The sequence below is a fragment of the Mixophyes fleayi genome, chromosome 7, assembly GCF_038048845.1.
Source record: "Mixophyes fleayi isolate aMixFle1 chromosome 7, aMixFle1.hap1, whole genome shotgun sequence".
Classification (NCBI taxonomy): Eukaryota; Metazoa; Chordata; class Amphibia; order Anura; family Limnodynastidae; genus Mixophyes; species Mixophyes fleayi.
Window position 1 is genome coordinate 77,116,443 of NC_134408.1, and position 22,387 is coordinate 77,138,829.

A 22,387-nucleotide genomic window follows, 5' to 3' on the forward strand; every position below is an offset into this window, starting at 1 on the left:
AATAAATACTACTGGAAAGTTAATATGATTTAACTGTTAATTTATATTTTCTAAGTGGGCCCCATTGATATTATGCCACACATAAGTGCACCCAATTACTATTATACCACACATAAGTGCACCCAATTAATATTATGCTACATTAGCCAGCTGTCTTGCAACTCAGCTCACAAGTCATCAGTTGTGCAGTGGGACAATGCACACGCGCAGTAGTTCAATGTAGGCGATCTTCAGCTTTAGTGAAAACTGTAATGGTGTGCCAGACAACTCAGCGCTGCGTGCCATATATGGCAAGCGTGCCGGAGGTTGCCGACCCCTGATCCAGATGATGAGGCCTGCAGCCTACTCAGGGCACCCAGGTTTTTTCCACTCCAAGTTATTTATCTTGCATTATCCAAGTCTAAAGCTACTAAAAGATTTAACCTACGGAGCAAGTATATCAACAAATGACACATAAAACATATTCATGTGTATTACTGAGCGATAAGAATATACATAAAATATGTATACTTCACTAAACATGTCTAGCATGCTGTATGTCCAATTCCTTTGCTACAGATAACCAACTTAGGAGAATGTTGCTTATAAATTGCATAACTGGGGCAGTACAGATACCTGTATGAAAGCTTTGCAGTCTCCTACACAGTACCATGACGCAGAGTAGCATAACCAGTGAGACATTGCGAAGCATAACGGTCATTATATAGTTTGTCATTTAAGATTTATCTTATATCAGTCTGTGTATGAGGAGGGAAATACTTCTTAAAAGCTATAATTTTTAAGACTGCTACAGTGGAAAGTCAAAGTAGAACTGAAAAATATATTTTACTTTAACTTTTTTCTAAAAAAAATGTCATACTTTCATTCACACTCCAATGCAGGTGAATAACAAAAAAACGAAGTAAAATTCTACATGGTACTTTGTAAAAACACACCAATATAACAGGAACATGGATCCAGAAGCTTACCCTTCATTTGTCTTATTTCTTATGTGCTTTCATTTTCATATAAACGTGGGCAACACATTCTAAATGATCTATGCAATATTTAATAGTGAACATGATCTTTAAGCAATGATTTTATTACTAGTGTTTCTTGCATGGAGCAGCAGCTGCTACAATCAGTGTAAGATGATGAGAGACTATCCCATCCTTCTCATGGGATGTAACAAGCAGTGTGCACACCTTATACTACACACCTATACAACATTACACACACAAACAACATATAAACTACTCAATACCGTGTGTAGCAAGTTACAGGTGAGTTGATAGCTCTGCCTCTCTCTGGACTGTAGAATCAGCGATTGGACAGATGGAACATGTGATATTCGAGGGCAGTGGCTTCTGGTAGTTGTAGTTATATTGCTGGTGCTTCGTGATGGACACTGGCAGTGTGAAAAACTACATCTCCCAGAGTTCTTTTACACAATACATTTCTTCTGCTCCCTTGAAACAGATTACAGCTGCACATTGCATAAGCAGAAGAATCGGATCACCAACTGACAGGTGATCCGTTCAGCAGGCTGCCGGCGGCGGGGGGCCTTTGGACAAAGGGGGGCTCCCCCTTAATCCGGCTATGTGTGTTACCCCTCAATCCAAGAGGCTGTGTGGATAGTGTTCCCAAAATGGTTTTTGGTCTAATAGTAGTTAGGTAAGAAAGCTTCCAATTTCTCGATTAAAAGTAATGCCGAAATGATATCCTGAATAGACCTGGCGGGGACCAGTGTTGTAGGATACTGATTGCTTCGATCATGTGACCGCACCATGTGACCACACTGCCTGACTGTAGCAGCTGCACTCTTCCGTATTGTTAGTAATTGTCAGCTTCTCTTCATGCAGAAAAGGTCACTCCTCAGGGAGGGTTAGTATAGTCAAGCACTGTGTGCTCGGTGATTAGATTGATCTAAAAGATGCGGTTCAAGTAACCACATACTTACCAACTTTTAAAGACAGCCGTCCGGGAGGGGGTCCGTTGAGGGGGCGTGGCCACGCGGGGATGCGCCGTTTGGCTCCGCCCCCTGTCAATCATGAGACATTCTGGCCAATCGCAGCAGGGGGCGGGACCACGATGCCGCGGTTAGCCCCGCCCCCACCATCTACAACAACGGGGAGACGCTGGATCCGGGATTTTTGCCTGCTCTCTCGGGAGTCCGGGAGAACTGAGAAAAATTCGGGAGTCTCCCGGACATTCCGGGAGAGTAGGCAACTATGAGTAACCATAACCTACACGTTTCGCCCGTATAAGTAAAGAGGCTTCCTCATGTATAGTGATCGAATGAGGGTTTTTGAACTGTTCTGCGTCTCGACAATGATGTTATTTGCTCCTAATTAAGGGGCAGGTGTAAACAATAAGGCAGGCAGCAGTGATTCATTGGAAGGATAATCGTTAACAGTCTTGTTCACAGGTGTATCCCTGTTTTATAAGTTCGTTCATCAAGTGTAACGAATATATCACAAACATATCAAAAATACGTTATCAAGACAATTAGGTAATCTCTTCTATGTACACGGACGCCAATAAGTGCATAAATAAAATAAAATAAATAAACTGCAAAATAATCACACCAATCCTTAATGTTAAATCAAGATACATATTTTAACAGAGCAATAAGACCTATAGATCAAAGGGGTTCCTTAATGTAAAAGAAGGTGGTGCATTAACATTTTTAATTTTCATTTGATAAAAAGCTACCTAGGTCAAAGTCTAAATTAAGACATTTTGGGGAGAGGTTGCCCAGATCATATAGCCACCGGGCTTCTTCTTTTGATATGCTCATCAAATTATCTTCCCCTCTCCAGTGTTTGGAAACCTTTTTTATGCCCATAAATTTTAAAGAAGTGTGGTCGTGATTGTGAAATTTAGAAAAGTGTTGAAGGACACTGTATCTAGTTAAATCCTGATATTTCTTAAGTGTGCTGCAATCCTCCTGTGGAGACATCTAATAGTTCTTTCCACATATTGGAGCCCGCATGGGCTTTCTGGCAGATAGATCATTTTTGCTGCGTCACACGTCCTCTTATTGTCTATTTTAATTTCTCTGACTGTACTGCGTGATCTGAAACTTTCTACTGGTAGTATTTCTCTGTCTCTTTTTTTTACATGCCAAACAGCGATTACAATAATAAAAACCACCCTTTCTTTCCCCTAACCACGTCTCAAGTTTGTTCTTGAGCTTATTGGCTTTTTTGTAAATGATTGGTGTTTTTTTTTTTGTGAAATGGTAGATAATTTATCATCATTTAGGAGGATAGACTAATGTTTATGCTTGATTTTTTCCAGATCCCTGGAATTGTTACTGAACTGTGTGATAAACAGAAGGTAAGAAAGATTCTCTTTTGGTTTCTTTTCATTAAAATTAAGCAATGGCTCCCTCAAGTTCAGAAATGTCTTGATAAGCTCTGTTGATTGTTTCTAAATCATAATCCCTTTCCAAAAACCTATTCTTCAGGGATATAGTTTATGTAGCTTGATCTTTAAAGATATTTTTGTCTGTACAATTGCACCTAATTCTCCTAAACTGACCTTTAAGGATGTTTTTCAGCCAGATTGTGTGATGCACTTGAGGCTGGTATGTATGTGTTGCAGTCAAAATTCTTAATGTATGTCTTTGTTTTAAGAAAGCACTTTTCTATATAGAACTCCAAATCAAGAAACTAAACTCTCTTCTGGCTTATATGGGATGTGAAACACAGGTGAAGATCGTTGATGTTAATACAGTCGATGAAGGCAGTAAGATCTTCCTGGGACCCTTTCCAGATACACAGCACATCATCTATGTATTTGCAACATAGGAGTAGATCTTTAGTGAAGGGGTTATTTTTCCAGATGTTTAGTTCCTCCCAGTGCGCCATAAAAAGATTTTCATAACTAGACGTGAATTTGCAGCCCATCGCTGTTCCATGTACCTGCAGGTAGTATTTCCCATCAATTCAGAAGTAGTTGTGTTCCACCACAAACTTTTTTGCTTCTATTAGGAAGTTAATGTCGGTAGTATGTATTTTGGACTGGGATTCAAGTATATTTCTCATGTGTGTACATCCAGCTTGGCTTTCCATAACTGCACCTAGGGATGTGACATTGTACGTTACCAGGGTAAAGGTAGCTTCCTAAATTGGGGGAAAGGCATCGGTATGTCTAAGGAAATGTATTTGTTTTACACTACAGAATATTCCTGGGTAGCGATCTAATAGCAGGTACACTATTTGATATAAACTATAAAACTAGCATCCATCAGCAACATAGTAACTATCTAGACATTTTATGCCCAGACAAAGAGGACAACGGAGAGACTTCAAGTATAGAATATAATTAGATAATTCAGGCAGAGAGAGATCATAATTATACAAAAGGAAGTTATTTATCCCTAAGATACAATTTCATTTTACGATCCTGTTAATATATTTCTATTACATTGAGTATAAAATCCTCAGTTAATTTAAGATATATGTAAAGCAACAGGCATGGTGTATGGTGTTACAACCCCTTAATCTAATCCATTCCTGAACTGCACTTTTTAGCCATGTTGTTATCAGGAAGTATCAGTGATGTAATTATAACATCTCCTTGGAAAAGTACTTCAGGGGTTAAATTCCACCTCCACTGGGAACACACAGGAGTTAAGTGAATTAAGCTATGTGACTGGATCATTGATAAATAACTTTTGGTAAAAATGTATTTAAAGGAAATAGCGCATGGCGCATATTTATATAACTGCATAGGCACTTATTTTTGTTTATTGTAAGATAGGAAGTCGTTATCTCTGAGACCAGGGTAGAAAAGTTGGTCTTTCCTGTTTTCACCTTACTAAAGGACATGCCTTATTTCTGATGTATATATCTGATACAATAGGCCTTTGTGGATGGAGGTCTTGTGTGTATGGGGATGTATTTAGTATGGAAGTGTCATTGTTTAGGATTTGTAAGGTTGCTTGTGGAAACCTGCAATTAGGACATGTGCAAGGAAGTCTGATAGCAGAAAGTGCTAACAAAGTTTTGTGATGAAGTGTCATGCCTGCTCTGGCCAAAGGCCCAGCAGGGGGTCGTTACTGTGTGGCCTTTGCCAGAGTGAATTTCATAGATAAGTGTAAATTTTGTTAGCCTTGAAATGCATGTAAATTGATGGTGGTGTCAATAGAGTATATCCTGTTTATAAAAATAGACTTTCTGAACTGTATAAAAGATGAGCTCTGTGAGCATATAGGTGTTCTTCTGAATTGTCATCTGACCTAATCACGCTGGTACCTTCCACCAGTGTGTGTGAGCAAATAAACCATCTTGCTTCAAAGAACTGCTTGGAATCATCTTCAATATTGCTGTTTCCTGTGATCTACAGATTAGACCCTAAAATCTAATCCGTTCTCCGACTGTCTCTGCGGTTCGGACCCAAGCGCTTCCAGTACCAACACTCTGCCAGCTACCCATGCAGCCCTGGTCCATGTGATAGGTCAGGGGGGATCCATTCACAGCAACCCAGATCCATAGTAAGAGGTCAGGAGTTACCAGCCAGGTACACCAGCAACGAGACACGCTAGCAGCGTCAGTGACCCAGAAGAAACCCGGTACTGGATGCCGGTAAGGGGTCCAGTGGTGGCAGCCTTTGTAAACCCCTCCTACTGCGGCAAGAGGGCGCTTTTTGGATAACGAAAGGGAGCGGTGGCAAAGTAAGCCCAGCCGGTTCCCAGCAACAACAGACAGTGTGGCATAGGTGGTCCATCCTGTCACAAGCTATCATTGTTATTTCTGTTTGCTCCCTATTGTCCACTAGTGAGCTCTACAGCCAGCCAGGAGCCTAACCCAGCAGGGGTCCCCTTAGGGAAGACACCTGGGGAGGTAGGGGAGGGACTGGATAATGTAAGCAGCCCACCAATCGAGACCTTTTGCAACTCCCCTGGACAAGCAGATCCCAAGGTGGGATTAGGAGGTGATAAAAGAAGCTATCCTTGGAGCTGGACGTTTGGCCAAAAGGTGATGCTCTGCCAGAGATGCACTGTGGAACATGTACCAGCCAGGTACACCAGCAACAAGGTGCGCTAACAGCGTCAGTGACCCAGAAGAAACCCGGTACTGGATGCCGGTAAGGAGTCCAGTGGTGGCAGCATTATAAGCCCCTCCTACTGCGGCAAGAGGGTGCTTTTTGGATAACGAAAGGGAATGTGGCAAAGTAAGCCCAGCCGGTTCCCAGCAACAACAGACTGGGTGGTATAGGCGGTCCATCCTGTCACAGATTTCTGGTGGCAAGCGGCGGGATAAACCCGGGCGGCTTTTCGTGCAGCAGTCAGGAGAGCCGAGTTATTCAAGAGAGGAAAAACTGCAGCCAGGAGAACGCACAGGATGTCTAATTACAGTAAAATGTCCAGGACAGACCTGGAGATACTGTGCCAAGCAAAGAAGTTGGACATTTCTTACACAGCAACAAGGAGCGAAATGAAAAAGGCGCTGAGAGCCTGGGATGTGCGGTACGGGTCAGCAGATGAGGAAGCTGACAGTGACCTGGAGGAGACATTAACTTCACACCCAGATGTATGTGCAGAAACATCCCAGAACACAGCACCTGTTTTCAGCAACAGTCCTCTCCCACAGGGTGATCCAATGATGCAAGTTCAACAGCCTGATGAGGGTAACTTTTCTGTACTAATGCAGCAGCTGGAGTCCCTGGGAGACAAAGCAACTGAGGCAGAGCGGTTGCTTATTATCAAGTTGTGGGGCAATCGGTGGGAACTACCTCGTCCAGCAACCCTGGAAAAAGTGGCGGATCAGTATGTGGCAGTGAGGCCACACTGGCAGAAGCGCAAGGTTAACAGCCAACCCCAAAGGACTGTACAATAAGGGGGACACCCCTCTACTACTCACCCCCAAAAGCAAGTACCTAACCCTTCGGGTACCAATCGCCAGCCACCGCTCCGTCCTGTCCCTGGGAGTTATCAGAGACCACCGGAGCCCAGGCTGGAGAAGAAGTGCTGCAGCTGCAGGAAAATCGGTCATTTAAGGATGGACTGTCCCATAGCCCCTGCACCCCAGACTCGTGCCCCTAATCCGAGTCCTGGGGCCCAGCTAACTTGCTTAACTGGTGAAGGTGAGCCATTTGAGACTGTTTCCACCCCTACCAGCCAAATGGAGTGTGGCGTGTCTGAAGGTGACTCAGTGGAGAGAGTCACCTGTGTGTTCAAAAGACCCCCCCAAAAACATGTGGGGAAACCGGCAGCCGGTCCAAGTGGGACCCCTGCAGGGTGAAGGACTGAGAGACTCAGGGGCCTCAATCACTGTAGTGAGTCCCCATCTTATTGATCCTGCTTCAGTATTGCAGGATCACACTGCCAAGGTTACTGTGGCAGATGAACTGGGAAAAGAAGTGCCTGTAGCAAGGGTGTATCTGGACTGTGGAGATGGCCAGGAGTTGTGAGATGTTGCCGTTATGGATGGCCTCCCATCTGATGTGATTTTGGGCAACGATGTTGGGGGTGGAATTGTGACCGCATTTCTGAACTCTCCTACACGGAGCCAAGCAGCTAAGCTACAGTCTTCAGGATCTACACCTGCACAGCCCAGCCCAGAGGAAAAGACCACAGCTGCTACAACACAGCCATCACCTGCAACCACAACTTCAGCCAGCCCAGAGGAAAAGGCCACATCTGCTATTTCTTCAGGAAACAGCCAGTCCTTTGCCTCTGGAAAGACTGCGTCCCCTAGCAACGCAGAGGATGTTGTCTCTTGCCATACTGATCTTGTGGGGGTGCCTGGTGATGCTCCTGTCCCTAGCAGTATGCCATCTCCAGCGGTGAGTACAGCTGACCACAGTGACCCCCCCTTTGACTGACCCCACTTTGACTGACGCTAGTCACCTAAACATAGACCCCCCTGCAGCGTATCCTGACTTAGATGATAGTGAGGGCCACAGGGAAAAGTTCAGGGCAGCGCAGCTCTCTGATCCCTCCCTGTAAGGAATGAGGCGCCAGGCTGGTGGCAGCCTTCCAGCAATGGAGGTAAGGAGTGTGACCTGGCGTAAAGGGTTGTTGTACTGTGTAGCTAGGAAGGTAGATGGGGATAGACCAGTCTGGGAAGAAGTTCAACTGGTGGTACCACGGGGCTTTTGTGTGCAACTAATGGCAGTTGCTTATGAAATCCTTATGGAGGGACACCAGGGCAGAGACCAAACACTGAAGCGCCTGACACAGAACTTTTTCTGGCCTGGAGCGTCTGATGACATCCTGGCCTACTGTAAACCCTGTGATGTGTGTCAGCGTCTCGGGCGCCCCAGTGTTCGTGCTCGCCTCAGGTCCTTATCCATGATTGGGGAATCTTTTCAGCTAGTGGCTGTGGATATAGTAGGTTCCCTGACTGTGCCCATGTCTGACACCTACCCCTTGCCCTGTACTAATGCTTATGTAGATGAGCTGGACAGAGTTCAGGGTTACCTAGAGGACATTTCCAACTTCAGTAAGATTTGGGAAGATAATCTAGAGCAAATAGGGCTGGTGTTAGGGAAGATGGGGTGGGCAGGTTGGACTGTGAGGGCAGAGAAGTGCCAGATGGGGATGTCAGAAGTACAGTACCTGGGTGATCGTTTGGGGGGAGGAAGGGTTAGGTCAGAACCAGCTAAGGTAGAGACAATCCAAGCCTGGCTCCAGCCCACGACCCAGTTACATGTACTAACATTCTTAATGACTGCAGGGGACTACAGACGCTCTGTCCCAGATGTTAGTACTGTAGCAAAGCCCCTGACAGATCTCACTAAGAATATACTCTCCAAAGTAGTTGACTTGACACCCGCTTGTGAGCTGACATTTCAGTCATTAAAGGAAGTTCGTGCTCCAGTACTGTTGGCGCCTAATTATGACAAGGACTTTATTGTGCAAAATGACACGTCACAGTATGGACTGGGAACAGTACTTAGCCAGGCTGAGCCTGTTGGGCAAGAGCAGCCCGTGGCCTATTTGAGTAAAAAACTGCTAAACTGGGAGGTGGGGTATGCCACAATTGAGAAGGAATGTTTGGCCATTTTGTGGGCAGTGAAAAAACTACAACCTTATTTGTATGGACGACTTTTTACTGTGGGGACTGATCATAATCCTTTAAAGTGGCTACAACACACCTCAGAGGAAAATGGCCGTTTGTTGCGCTGGAGCCTTGCACTTCAAATTTATGACTTTGACATAATTCACAAGCAGGGAAAGGCTCGCAGCAATGCGGATGGACTGTCTCGGCAGGAAGAGCCTGATCCTCCTGATCACCTCCGGTAACCCTAGGAGACAGCGGGCCAGGAACCAAATCGTTTGGACATGGCACCCTGGTTACCGCATGGACAAGGAGGGGGGGAAGGAATGTGACTGGATCACTGATAAATAACTTTTGGTAAAAATGTATTTATAGGAAATAGCGCAGGGCGCATATTTATATAACTGCATAGGCACTTATTTTTGTTTATTGTAAGATAGGAAGTCGTTATCTCTGAGACCAGGGTAGAAAAATTGGCCTTCCCTGTTTTCACCTTACTAAAGGATATGCCTTATTTCTGATGTATATATCTGATACAATAGGCCTTTGTGGATGGAGGTCTTGTGTGTATTGGGATGTATTTAGTATGGAAGTGTCATTGTTTAGGATTTGTAAGGTTGCTTGTGGAAACCTGCAATTAGGACATGTGCAAGGAAGTCTGATAGCAGAAAGTGCTAACAAAGTTTTGTGATGAAGTGTCATGCCTGCTCTGGCCAAAGGCCCAGCAGGGGGTCGTTACTGTGTGGCCTTTGCCAGAGTGAATTTCATAGATAAGTGTAAATTTTGTTAGCCTTGAAATGCATGTAAATTCATGATTGTGTCAATAGAGTATATCCTGTTTCTAAAAATAGACTATTTCTGAACTGTATAAAAGATGAGCTCTGTGAGCATATAGGTGTTCTTCTGAATTGTCATCTGACCTGATCACGCTGGTACCTTCCACCAGTGTGTGTGAGCAAATAAACCATCTTGCTTCAAAGAACTGCTTGAAAACATCTTCAATATTGCTGTTTCCTGTGATCTACAGATTAGACCCTAAAATCTAATACGTTCTCTGACTGTGTCTGCGGTTTGGACCCAAGCGCTTTCAGTACCATCGCCTGCCTGCTACCTGCAGCTTTGGTTAGTGTGATAGGCCAGGGAGGATCCATCCACAGCATCCCTGATCCATAGTAAGAGGTCAGGAGTACCAGTCCGGTTACCCCAGCAACGAGACACGCTAGCAGCTTCAGTGACCCAGAAGAAACCCGGTACTGGATGCCGGTAAGGGGTCCAGTGGTGGCAGCCTTTGTAAGCCCCTCCTACTGCGGCAAGAGGGTGCTTTTTGGATAACGAAAGGGAGCGGTGGCAAAGTAAGCCCAGCCGGTTCCCAGCAACAACAGACAGGGTGGCATAGGTGGTCCATCCTGTCATATTGTCCACTAATGAGCTCTACAGCCAGCCAGGAGCCTAACCCAGCAGGGGTCCCCTTAGAGAAGACACCTGGGGAGGTAGGGGAGGGACTGGATAATGTAAGTAGCCCACCAATCGAGACCTTTTGCAACTCCCCTGGACAGGCAGATCCCAAGGTGGGATTAGGAGGTGATAAAAGAGGCTATCCTGGGAGCTGGACGTGTGTGACTAACTTTTGGCCAAAAGGTGATGCTCTGCCAGAGATGCACTGTGGAACATATCTCACTGGATTTATTTGAACTGATTTCCTCATTTGTTGGACCTGCTATCATTACGGGGCTGTGCTGCATTTAATCCTGTTGTGGTAGTAATGTATACCTTTTTTTATACACCCCACAAAAAATCCCTAATGTCAATTGAACCCAGCGTTTTTAATTCTATTAGAAAAACGTGCGTTTTTGCCGTAACGTAAAACATGAGGCACATAAAGTAATTTGGGGCCTGATTCATTAAGTATCTTAAATGAAGAGGTATCTTATTTCAGTCTCCTGGACAAAACCATGTTACAATGCAAGGGGTGCAAACTAGTCTTCTCTTTTGCACATAAGTTAAATACTGAATGTTCTTCATTTAAGATCCTTAATGAATCAGGCCCCTGGTTTGGATTTTTGGTTTCGGAGCAAGAGTTACCTTAATGGTCCAAATTTTGTGGTGATTCCTAAATAAGCACCCGTGAAACTTCAAATAAACTGGATAAAGAAGCCGCGATTAGTAAATTATTTAATAAAATGAAAAATCAATATTTAATCAACTAATTGTCAGACAGTTGAGATATTTGGCAAAAATAGTTGTTTTGGCATTCTCTCTTAACAAAAAAAATTCATAAAAATCTGAGATGGGTGGTGGACATTTAATTTTTTTTTGGGTGATCTGATGTGGAATGACCCTGCAGAATTAAAGGAGACACCTTCTTATATGTTATTATAAACACATATTAAGAACGGGGTTCGGCCCTTGGAAAACTTTTTGTAGTACTTGGCAGTGTAGCCATCTGGCCCAAGGACTGCTAAGGACTTGAGGACTTTTATAGTGGCCAATGTCTCATCCAGGCTGATATCAGCATTTAATTGAAGTGCACTGGGTGTCCAAGAGACTGGGGACAAGATTGTTATGGGCATATTGTACAGAGAGTTATAGATATCCTGGAGTTATTTGACCATCTCAGAGGGGTCAAAGATTATATATTTTCCTTCTTTTTGATCTGGTCTATAAAACCAAGAGCCGTTTCCTGTCTTAACTGTATCGCAAGCATGGAGTCTGCTCTGTTGGCTTTATGGTAAAAGCGCTGCTGAAGTTTTTTCAGTTTATTTGCAGCTTTACATCAAAGGAGGATGTTCATTTGTCCTTTAAGGCACTCGATCAGAGAGATAGATGTTATTTGTCTCTCAAGTGAGGCTATTTTTTGGGCTGCTAGCTTTTTTGCTGTACTCAGAAGCATAGAGTCTTCTATTCGCTATCTGTGAAGGCTTGGTGGAAATGGATTATAACTAACTGGATGTATACTTCTGCATGATCAGTTCACTAGAAGGGCTGATCCAGCCTCATTCTGGATTCAGCAGCTGTGTTGGAAGGAGGTGGATACCTGTGCTGTGAGTTGCAGAGCAATACCTGGGGTGCAGCCCAGGAATGATGCAGGATCCTGGGGAAGAGGAGGAGGGGAGTCTCCATGCTCCAGGGCCTAATCCGGGCTCAGAGACCAGGAAGCAAGTCTGTGGGGAAAAAATGGAGGCGAGTCCCCAGGCTTTGGGGCCTAGCCCAGGCCCAGAGACCAGGAAGCAATTTTGTGGGGAAAAAATGGAGGTGAGTCCCCAGGCTTTGGGGCCTAGCCCAGGCCCAGTTCCAGATCAACCTGCCTGCTTTACAAATTTGGCATTGGGAATTAAGCAGATGGATGTTACCCAGTCTGAAAAAGCAAAAGGCCTCTGCAGTCAGTTACAAAGTGCTAACGAAGGCCCAGATGATCCAGTACATTCTGAGGATTTGGAACCTGTTTCCCTGAGGATAATATCAGGTGAATTGTTGAATGATGACAGCAAAAAGCAAGAAAATCTTAGAAAGGACAAATTGATTGAGGATGCTGTTTGTAATCCCCAGAAGCAGTATCATGATATAGACAGTGGTTTGGAAACCACAGAATTCCCTCTAGGACGGCGGTTCCCAAAGTGTGCGGGCCAGCCCCAAAAAAATAAAGAATAGAAACTTACCAATCCGCGCGACGCCGGGACCCAGCAGACTCCTCTCTCCTGCAGCTGTCACTGACGTCGATATTCAGTGACTGCTGCGGGAGAGAGGAGTCTGCTGGGTCCCGGCACCGCGCGGATTGGTACGTTTCTGTTCTTTATTTTTTTTATGGCTGGCGCGGGGCAGAGTGAGAGGATCGTGGCAGCAGAGGGGGACAGCGTGGCAGCAGAGGGGGACAGCGTGGCAGCAGAGGGGGACAGCGTGACAGCAGAGGGGGACAGAGTGACAGAAGAGGGGGACAGCGTGGCGGGGCAGCGTGACAATGGGCTGCAGAGGGGGCAGCGTGACAGAGGGCAGCAGAGGGGGGCAGCGTGACAGAGGGCAGCAGTGGGGGGCAGCTTGACAGAGGGCTGCAGAGGGGGGGCAGCTTGACAGAGGGCTGCAGAGGGGGGGGGGGGCAGCTTGACAGAGGGCTGCATAGGGGGCAGCGTGCCAGGGGGGCAGAGTGTCTGGATGCAGAGGGGGCATTTTTGCATACAACTAAATAAATATTTCTGTCCTGACCTAAATACTTATTACAATTTTTGACCCAACTACTTCTAAAACAGGACTGCTCAGTAATTATTTTGGAGGGGTGCCTTGAAAAAATTTGGAGACGCTAAGGGTGCCGCGAACTGCAAAAGTTTGGGAACCACTGCTCTAGGACAAGAAAAAGCAACTCCAGATTGTGTAGGAGAAAGTTATTCCACACAGCAAAGGGTTAATGCTTCATCCAAATCAGAGGAGAGTGAAATAGAAGGTGGAGATATCAGTGAACAAGTTCAATGTCTGGACACTGAAATTGCAAAGCTGAAAAAGCTGATTATAACAAAAAAAAGGAAAAGGAACAGTGCATACAGCAGAGACCGTTTACCTTTCACAAAGGAAATAAAAGCATTGGAGATAGAGTTAAAAATGAAACGTGATTGCCTGACTGCATTACAGGAGAAGTTGCAGAAAGCTGAACTGGCGCCCTCTTCCCCAGCCTCAGCTCTTAATATTTTGGGGCATCTGGACTGCGGCACCCTGATGGCAGAGGTCATGGCTCAGGCGGATGGGGTAATAATCCGGCTGTAGTGGACATTGTAGGAGGTCAGAGTACACCTGTATTGTGTAATAATTCAGTCGACCCGGAAGTTGTGAGCGGTTGCCAGGCAACCACTTCCAATATTGGAGAAACTGTACTTCCGGTTGCTAGGGACAACAGCATATGTGATCCTTTGCTGAAACTGTCTGGTGAGCGTGGAAAAGTTAAATTGTTGAATAGGAATACTTTGTCTCCTGTCCAAATGCAAATTGTGGAATCTATTTATGGGCCGCTTGCTGTTACTGAGGGTTCTAGGGCAGCGCTGGTTGTCATGGAAACAGTGGTTAAAACTAATCCTGGTATATTAGCCCCAGTAGTTGTGAGTGTGGGAGGAAAGCAGGAAACAAACAAAAGTATTTATATTGTGCCTAAAATGAATGTGCAAGATATAGGTATGTCCCCTGCAACACTGGAATCAGGGGAGGTAGCAGCAGCAATTACAGTCCCAGTGCCCGGTACAGCATCATATACTGATGGAGTGGATTTCCAGTCTGTGTCATCTACTGTGTCAGGGATAGAAAAGGGAATGTCAGCAGCCACTGATAAAACACCTGGTGATATATCATATGCTGGTTTAGTGTCTGGTCAGTCTGTGTCATCTGCTGCATTAGGGGTAAGACTAGGGGGCATCAATAGCCTCAGGCCAAACATTAGGCAGGACATCATACGCTGGCATATTAGCTGGTCAGTCTAGGAGTAGCACGGATCCCTTCCGGCAGGATTCTGGTGTTGGACAGCCTGTTAAAAGGCGTAATGTAGTGCAATTAAAATTTATTAATAAGGAGGTTCCTCAACCTAGTAGGCCAGAATTTTTGAGTGCATTATTTTCAGCTTTCGGTTCCTCTGCTCCAGACCTCTTTGCCTGTATTCATCCCACGGGGTCTCCTGACTTTGACGTCAGTTTTATGACTTACCATGGCCTCCAGGCCTTTTGGTCCAGATGGGCAACGCTAAAGGACAAGTCTCCATGGGTGAATTTCAGGGCACATGACATCACAAGGCAGGAGAGGGTTAAACTTACAGTTTTGGTACGTAATGAGTCCCTGCCAGCAGCTGACTTAACTTTTTGGCTAAAAAGGTATGTGAACCTTATAACTACTTTGGTGAAAGTTCCAGACCCGAGCCAGCATGTTTGGGGTGGAGGATGGTTTACCACAGTTAGGCTTAGATGCACGGAGGCTGGCCCTGTCCATGTTCCATCGGCTGCCTTTATTGGCCGTGATCGTATACAGGTATTCTATCCTGGCCAGCCGAGGATGTGCCACCGCTGTGGTGACTTCCGTCACCTCAGCATGAACTGTCCGGTGACTAAGTGTGGGCATTGTGGAGGCCTGGGGCATGAGACGCGGCAATGTAAGCTCATTAAATGTAATCTCTGTGGTGAAATAGGGCACCCCTTTAGCCGTTGTCCCCAGGCTTTCCACAATGAGGGTGAAATTACGGATGGTGAACTGGCTCGGGTTGCAGAATTAGTAGAGGCAGAGACAAAAACTTCTATTGTTCAACTGGCACCTGATTCTGCTCCGATGAAACCTGTTCCTGCACCGAGGAGAGTACGGTCAGTGACTGTGGTGGAGAAAGCAGTAGAGGAGCCATTTATAGTCCCAAAGAAGAAGGGTAAGAAAGGGGGAGGAGGGAGCTTAGAAAAAGGGGAATTGATTGTGGAAAATAAATTCCTTGTTCTTTCAAGCGATGAGGAAGCGGAAGGAGATGTGGGGAGGCAGGTGGATGAGAGTTTGGTACTTAGACCTAAGGTAATGAAAAGAAAAAGCAAGCTCAAGTTAACAACCCAATGTGAACCAAGTATCATATACAAAAAACCAAAGGACAAAAGTAGAAATAAAAAGTGGATTCTCTGGTGGGTAAAGATTTCTTGAAGCCATCTGCAAGTTTTAAGGTAAATCCACTAAATGTGAAAGAGTTAGCCTCTCAGTGTTCTTCCCCCCTGCCCCCTTCTCAGGTGTTCCCACCTTCTTTGGTGGCCCCAGTTACTACCTCTCCCCCTGAGAAAATTGAATTCCCGGCCCTAACTTCATCCCTGTTAGCCAACCCCCCTTCAGTCACTATAGATCCAGGTCCTTCGGATGCTTTAGTCCCTATCCCCTTAGGTAATTTAGGGGTAAACAGGGCGATATCTTATGTTTTTGAGTCTTCAGGAGAGGAGGATGTAGAAATTTCCCTCTCTGACAGTGAGAATGTCCCTGGAGTCCTCTTCATCAGAAGAGGACTCCACCAAACGGGCAAAGAAGAAGTAGTCTGGGTCCTACTTGTATAACTCAGAAGGATGGCTTCGCAGCCCATAAGGTTTGCCACCATTAATTTGGCATCAATTCTGTCCGAACGAGCTCGTTACATGGCCTTTGATTTTTTTCAGCACGGTTGAGGCTGATATTTTATTTTTGCAAGAGACCAGAATAGGGCGGCTTGCTGACCTACATAAAGCTAAGAGACAGTGGAGGCGTGGGCCTTCATACTGGTCTCTTGTGGCCGAGCCGTACGGTGGGGTGGCGGTCCTTTTCACCGACATGATAACTGTCCAACGAGTTATAGAGCTCCAAGTAGGTAGATGTATGATTTTGGATGTCAACCTGAGAGGACACGACCTGAGGTTGATCAACATCTATGGTCCTCAAACCAAATGGGAAAGGAAGTGTCTTTTCAGGGAGATAAAGCCATATCTTTTTTCGGCCCGGCAGATAGTCTTTGGTGGTGACTTTAACGCTATTATTAGGACCAAAGACAGGGAAGGTTGAAGGGCTTCTCTGGGCTATGATTCAATTTTTTTAGTTAGTATGACGAGGCAGGCAGGTCTGGTGGATGTGCATGTTCGCCATTTCCCAGACCTCACAGGTTTCACTTATTATAGAGGTAGCTGGAGGTCTAGGATAGATAGGTTTTTTGTTAAGGAGAGCTCGAAAACTTTGGCTCCAGAGCTAAAGCTGGTAGAGTTCTCTGATCACGTTTACCTTAGTGTATCCTTGAATGCCTCAGAGACTCTTCAGAAAGGTAGGGGCCTTTGGCGCCTGAACTCTAAGGTCCTAGAGGAAGAGGAGATAAGACCGTCCTTTAGAGACTTCTTTGAATCCCAAGAGATGCTTTTGGAGGCAGGTTAGAGTAGGTCAGAGTGGTGGGAGATATTTAAAAAGAGGACCCGGGGTTTCTTCCGTGACCTGGTAGCTAGAAACAACTTCCTAAGAGAAAATACCTATTCAGCATTAGGAAGGAAACTTGAATTCCTGATCTCTGAAAAGTGAGATGGTGAGGAAATCTCCCGAGTGAAGGCTCAGATGAGAGAGGTGCAATATGACCCAGTTTGCTTCCTTGGTTCTGGAGAGGGAATACGGGAAGTACCACTCACTCGACCCTTACCTTAACTGCAGGAAATCGGTAGATATGAAAGAGGTGAGGGGCCTGTACGATGCTGGGGGTGTCCTCAGAGAAAACAGGGAGGGCATCCTTGGTGTTGTGCAGTCTTTCTACTCTGATCTCTTATCTGAGAAATCACTAGACAGAGAGAAGATGGACCATTTTCTGAGGGAGACACCTGGTCTTGAGGATCTCAGCAGTTCGCTTGAGTCTTTGGGCAGCGAGATAACAGTGGATGAAGTCAGAATGGCCATAGACGAGTTGTCTAAAAAGAAGTCTCCAGGGTCGGATGGCTTAACCTCTGAGTTCTTTAAGATCTTTGTGGACATTCTGGCTCCACGCTTTGTGGAGGTTTTTAATGAGAGCCTGCAGAGAGGTTTATTACCTCCCTCCATGAGGGTCTCCGCACTTATTTTGCGGTCCAAAGGGAAGGATCAGTCGCGTATTGAGCACTGGCGCCCCATAGCCCTTTTCAATACCGACAGAAAGATTTTGGCAAAGGTACTTTTTAATAGACTGATGCAGATCTCCGGTCAAATGCTTTCCCCCTCACAACATTGCACTGTGAAAGGCCGAAGTACCTTTAGTGCTGTCCTGGGGGTCCGGGAGGCCATTGAGCGGTGTCGGGTTGAGAAGTGGGGAAAGTATCTTTTAGCTCTGGATCAGTCGAAGGCCTTTGACAGGGTGGATCTCGAGTACCTGTGGGCTCTACTTCTGAGGTATGGTCTTCCAGTGCGAGTGGTGAATTGGCTTCGTACTATTTACAAGCAGGCCGAGAGCTTCCCTCTTGTGAATGGTTGGGTAGGTCCATCCTTTGTGGTCAACTCTGGAGTAAGGCAGGGTTGCCCCCTGAGCCCCATCTTGTATGTGTTTGCAATAGAAGGATTGAAGGCGGCTCGATAGGAGCGGTGCTGTTGGGTCCGGAGTGTCCTTTGAAGGTGGTGGCCTACGTGGACGATGTCACTGTCGTCTTGTCGAGTCCTGCGGAAGCAAAGGAGGTAGCAACTCTGGTCTGCAGGTACTCCGAGGCCAGTGGCTCGAAAGTAAACCAGGAAAAGAGTGAAGTTTTCTGGATGGGGGGGGAAGGTGGTCAGTTCGACCTTCTGGACAGCCTTCCCCGGGCCAGTAATAAGATCAAAATATTAGGAATTCAATTCGGACCTGGTGATTATGTCAAACAAAACTGTGAGATAAAACTGGAGGAAGCTTCTCGGAAAGTGGAGAGCTGGAGGAGGTGGAAGCTTTCTCTTAGGGAAAGAGTAGACCTTGTGAAGACCTACCTGATCCCGGAGTTTCTGTACATTAGCTACGTGTGCTTTTTGCCACAGTCTTTATGGTCTAGGGTTTATGCAGTATTCTTCCTTTTACTTTGGGGGAATAGGTTGAACCTGATCAAGCGAATTGTGACCTACAGATCGAGGAGGGATGGTGGCCTGGGTATGGTTAACCCAGTGCTGTTCTTTCTAACAACTTTTTTAAAGTTGCACCTCCGTAGTCTCTTTCTTGAGACTCCTCCTCAATGGGTAGGTGGCTTTAGGGTCTGGGTGTATCCCTTTCTTAATGTTTGAATGGAAGGTGGCAGGGTGAGGACCTTCCGGGTCCGTCATGGGTATCTCCCGACCTATGCATCTCTGGGATTCAAAGTGACAAGGCGTTGGGGCCTGGAGGCGGGGGAAGTCAGGAACTTCTCTAGAAGGGAGTTGTAGAGGAGAATCCTACACTCTCACTTCTGGGCTCAGCTGTCACTGAGAGACTGCCCAGGTGATGTATGCTCGGAGGGTCTTTCCCTGGTTAATTCCGGGAGAGTTCCTCTGAAGTTTTGGGACATTGCCTGGCTCTCTCTCCATGGGAGACTCTATGTGAGAGGGAATCTGAAGTATAGAAGTGCCGATGATCGTGGTTGTCCATGGGAGGAGTGTCAGGGGAAGGAGGAGACTATGGACCACTTCTTGCTTGGGTGCCCCTTTAACATAGAAATTTACAGGAGAGTTTCCAGGTCTTTGGGCATCCCTTGCCTTTCGGGGCTCCGTTACCCTGAATGAGTCTATGGTGCATTCAAGGATAGGTGGTGGGTTTTTGATTGTGGCACCCTTTTTTTAGTTAGTTTAGTTACTAGATACTTCACTTGGAACGCTAGGTGTCAGGTTTCCATCAGACAAAAGGTCCTTCCCTGTGAAGTGGTGGTGGGTGACATTCTCCATGAGGTGTGGAGACTAAGGGATATGGAGAAGCGCCGGATGACCAATGCAAACTGGATCAGGCTCTGGCAGGGTCTCAGGCCTCCGTAGGGGGGCCAAAGTCCGGTATGTCTTCCCATCTGTGGCTGCCTATCTCTTCACCTCCCTTAGATTTTCTGTGAATAATTACCGATATTTTTATATATGGCTACATACATCTAAATGTTCAGTTTATTTCTTCTTTGCTTAAGAATATTTTGACGGTTTTTTGTGTTTTTTGGTGGTTGGGGGTGGTTTGAAGTGTTTCTTTGGGTTGTTTTTGATGTGGCTTTAAATAATGTATTATATTTGTTTTGTTTTGGTTTATTTGGTGTGGGCACCCTTCTGATTTTATGTTGTGTTTTTATCCTGTTATTTATTATGGACTATTATTGGACTTAACGGGACATTTCCCATAATATTTGTTATTTTAATTTTGGGTGCCTCATCGTGTGTTAGTTGGTTATGTTAGGTTGCAAGTTTTAAATAAACAATATTTCCAGCCTCGATGACTGTGCTTGTTGGTAAGTGGGAGACACCGATCATATCTATGTTCGAGTATATCTTATTAGGGGGTGAGAAATGAGTGTATCCTTTAACTGCTTAACTTGCCTTTACAAGCCAGCGCCGCCTTAAATTTTAGCTGTCAACTCGCCGAACTCTGGCGAGTTGACAAAACTGGACCATAATACATTTACCCCCAGGTGTTGTAAAGGTTATGCTGCTTTTGGAGTGCTGCTAGATGCAGGACATCTTTTGAGGGTTAGACTCCTGTTCCCTGAAGTGGAATAGACTTGTCTAGGTAAAGGTCCAAGACCATATTAGAGTCGCCGTCTATGATTATGTGATCTTGTACCACTCGCACAGTGCATTTGAAAAGTTTGAAGAAGGAGCCCAGACCTTGGTTTGAAGCATATAAATGGAGTAAAGAAAGGAAAGTGCCAATCACTGTTTGGAATTAGCTTTCCGGATCTGACAGTGACTTGGTCAGTAAAAGGGGGACTCGGTATTGCCACTTTCTGCAGTCTACCAAGGCAAAAAAAGTCTTGGAAAACTTTCTACCTTGTAGATGGGAATAGGAAACTGTGAACTGGGTTTCAAGTAGACAGACCTCCTACAGCATGGCAGAGCCATGGTGTGTTTTCTCGTGGTCCCTGGGGGCTTTTACTGGGCAGTAAATTTGCTGGATCATCCTGTGTATCGTACTTGGCTTGTCTGATGATTCTCTGCCTGATTCTCCGTGTACCAGATCCTAGCCCGTCTGACTATTTGCTGCCTGATTCTCCATGTACAAAATCCTAGCCTGTCTGACTACTCTGCCTGACTACCCGTATACCAGTTCTTTATCTGCTGACCTCCAGGGTGGTTTATTGTGTGTTCCTGCCTACTCTCTATTTCAGTCTCAGGGTCTCCAGGATTTCTCTGTCTTCCTCCTTGGGCCTAGTGTTACATCCTGTAGCATTCCAGAGGGTTGCAACCTGCGGGTTCCTTGCAGCAAAGTCCATCCTGTCTTGTGACGGTTCTTGGTGAATACCATGGAATCCGTTAGACTCCGCACCTCTGGTCTGCTAGTGCCACTTGGTATTAACACAGGTACCCACTGAGTTGTTACAGAAATCGATTGTGTTGCTGTCTTTTTCTCTGGATCTCTAACAATGCAGGTGGGAAATAGTGTCCCTTATGTTTTGGCCAGCTACTGTACGTCTTTTGTGGGCCCTATCTATGTGACACTCATTGTTAGACATTTCGGGGAGATATTTTTAAAGAGGTCCTTGAGGAAAGATTGGAGAGGTGAAGCAGAAACAGATTTCAGCACATTATGGACACGTATGTTATTTCCTGACCAATTTTCTAGGTCTGCCTATTTGTCTTTGAATGTCGACCTCAGTGTCCAGTCTGGCCAGTTCCTTATCGAGCACACCCTCGGAGTGACAGAGTTAATCTGCCCTGGTTTCTAGAGTGTCTATTACAAAGTTAAGTTATTTTGGTCAGTAACTGCCATTTTTAAGTTGCTGCTGCAATGCCATTTTAATGCCCTCAAACAGGTTAGTTATAACTGAATTTGAAGGTTAATTTTAGAGTCTGAAGACTATATAAAGCTTCAAATTGGTCTGAGTACTGTGAGATGGATTTCACCTTCCCACCGAAGAAGTTAGTTGAGGAGCACTGAAATTTCCTTTTGTTCTGTGAAATGTGAATGTTGTTGAAAATGTGATACTATGCTTTATGTTGACTGACGGTAGGTATCAAGCAGTTTTATGTTGTGGCACACTTCTGTGGTTCTCCGAGGTGTTTTCTTCTCAAGTTAATATGTAAGAATCACTTTGAGGATCTCAGAATGACAACCAGAGATCCAAGATGGATGACGGATATTGCACTAATATGCAGTTCCAGCTGGGATTTGAAGTGATGACTGATGAGCAACAAGATGAGGGGGGGCAAACTCACTATGTGCGGAGGTAATGGGGGCCCGTTTGATATATGCAATGTGCAAGACCAGAGCTGCTTCAGTTACGCTCTGTTGTACTGTAAGAGTTAAGAGAGAGAATCAAGTAACAAGCTGGATCTCAACCTAGGGAGGATGGGGTCAGGTGTGGTGCCTGGAATTGTGCTGTGAGGCTCGGTGCAGGTTGGGCATAGTAAAGCTGCAGCTCTTTCCTCTTACTCCAGTTGTTAGGCAGAGGTCTCCGTCTGTCAACTGTACACTGCTTTTTGCTGGATTGGGTCCCGGACCGAATCCTTAGGTATAGATTTGGGTGTCAGGAGCCGGTCTTTAGCAGGATGCCCTGATTTTTAATAGGGAGTTTCACATGTGCAAGTGATTTAGTAGTGGCTAGGAATCAGGTGATAATAGAAGAAAAACAATAATTTAATACGGCCAACGGAGTTCTCATGAATAACTTCTGGCCATCTTGGTAGTCAAGCCAAACACCCCTACACACTGTTGTTTTCTTCCCCCCAGAAACCTATACTTGAAACTTTTACCAGTTTTTCTTCAAACATAAATAAGCACAAAAATCACTTGTCATGGTTTTTCATTGCCCATACCACTT

The 22,387-nt window shown here is 45.4% G+C and overlaps 1 protein-coding gene and 1 long non-coding RNA gene across 14 annotated transcripts in view; one reads left to right on the top strand and one right to left on the bottom strand.

Annotated features, from left to right (window-relative positions):
• LOC142097823 (uncharacterized) overlaps positions 1 to 1,799 on the bottom strand; it is a 77,372-nt gene extending 75,573 nt beyond the window's left edge. The window contains exon 1 of the long non-coding RNA XR_012678257.1: positions 1,244 to 1,799. This is a non-coding gene — a long non-coding RNA (uncharacterized LOC142097823). The remainder of the gene's footprint in view (positions 1 to 1,243) is intronic.
• The window catches only part of NAB1 (NGFI-A binding protein 1), a 613,281-nt gene that overhangs the window by 238,170 nt on the left and 352,724 nt on the right, over positions 1 to 22,387 (top strand). For all 13 annotated transcript variants that reach the window (XR_012678254.1, XR_012678255.1, XR_012678256.1 and 10 more), the window contains one exon: positions 3,283 to 3,321. Coding sequence is in view for 10 of the 13 variants with exons in the window: in XM_075180002.1 (XP_075036103.1) it covers positions 3,283 to 3,321 (39 nt within the window). In the remaining 3 variants the exon portion in view is untranslated. The remainder of the gene's footprint in view (positions 1 to 3,282; positions 3,322 to 22,387) is intronic.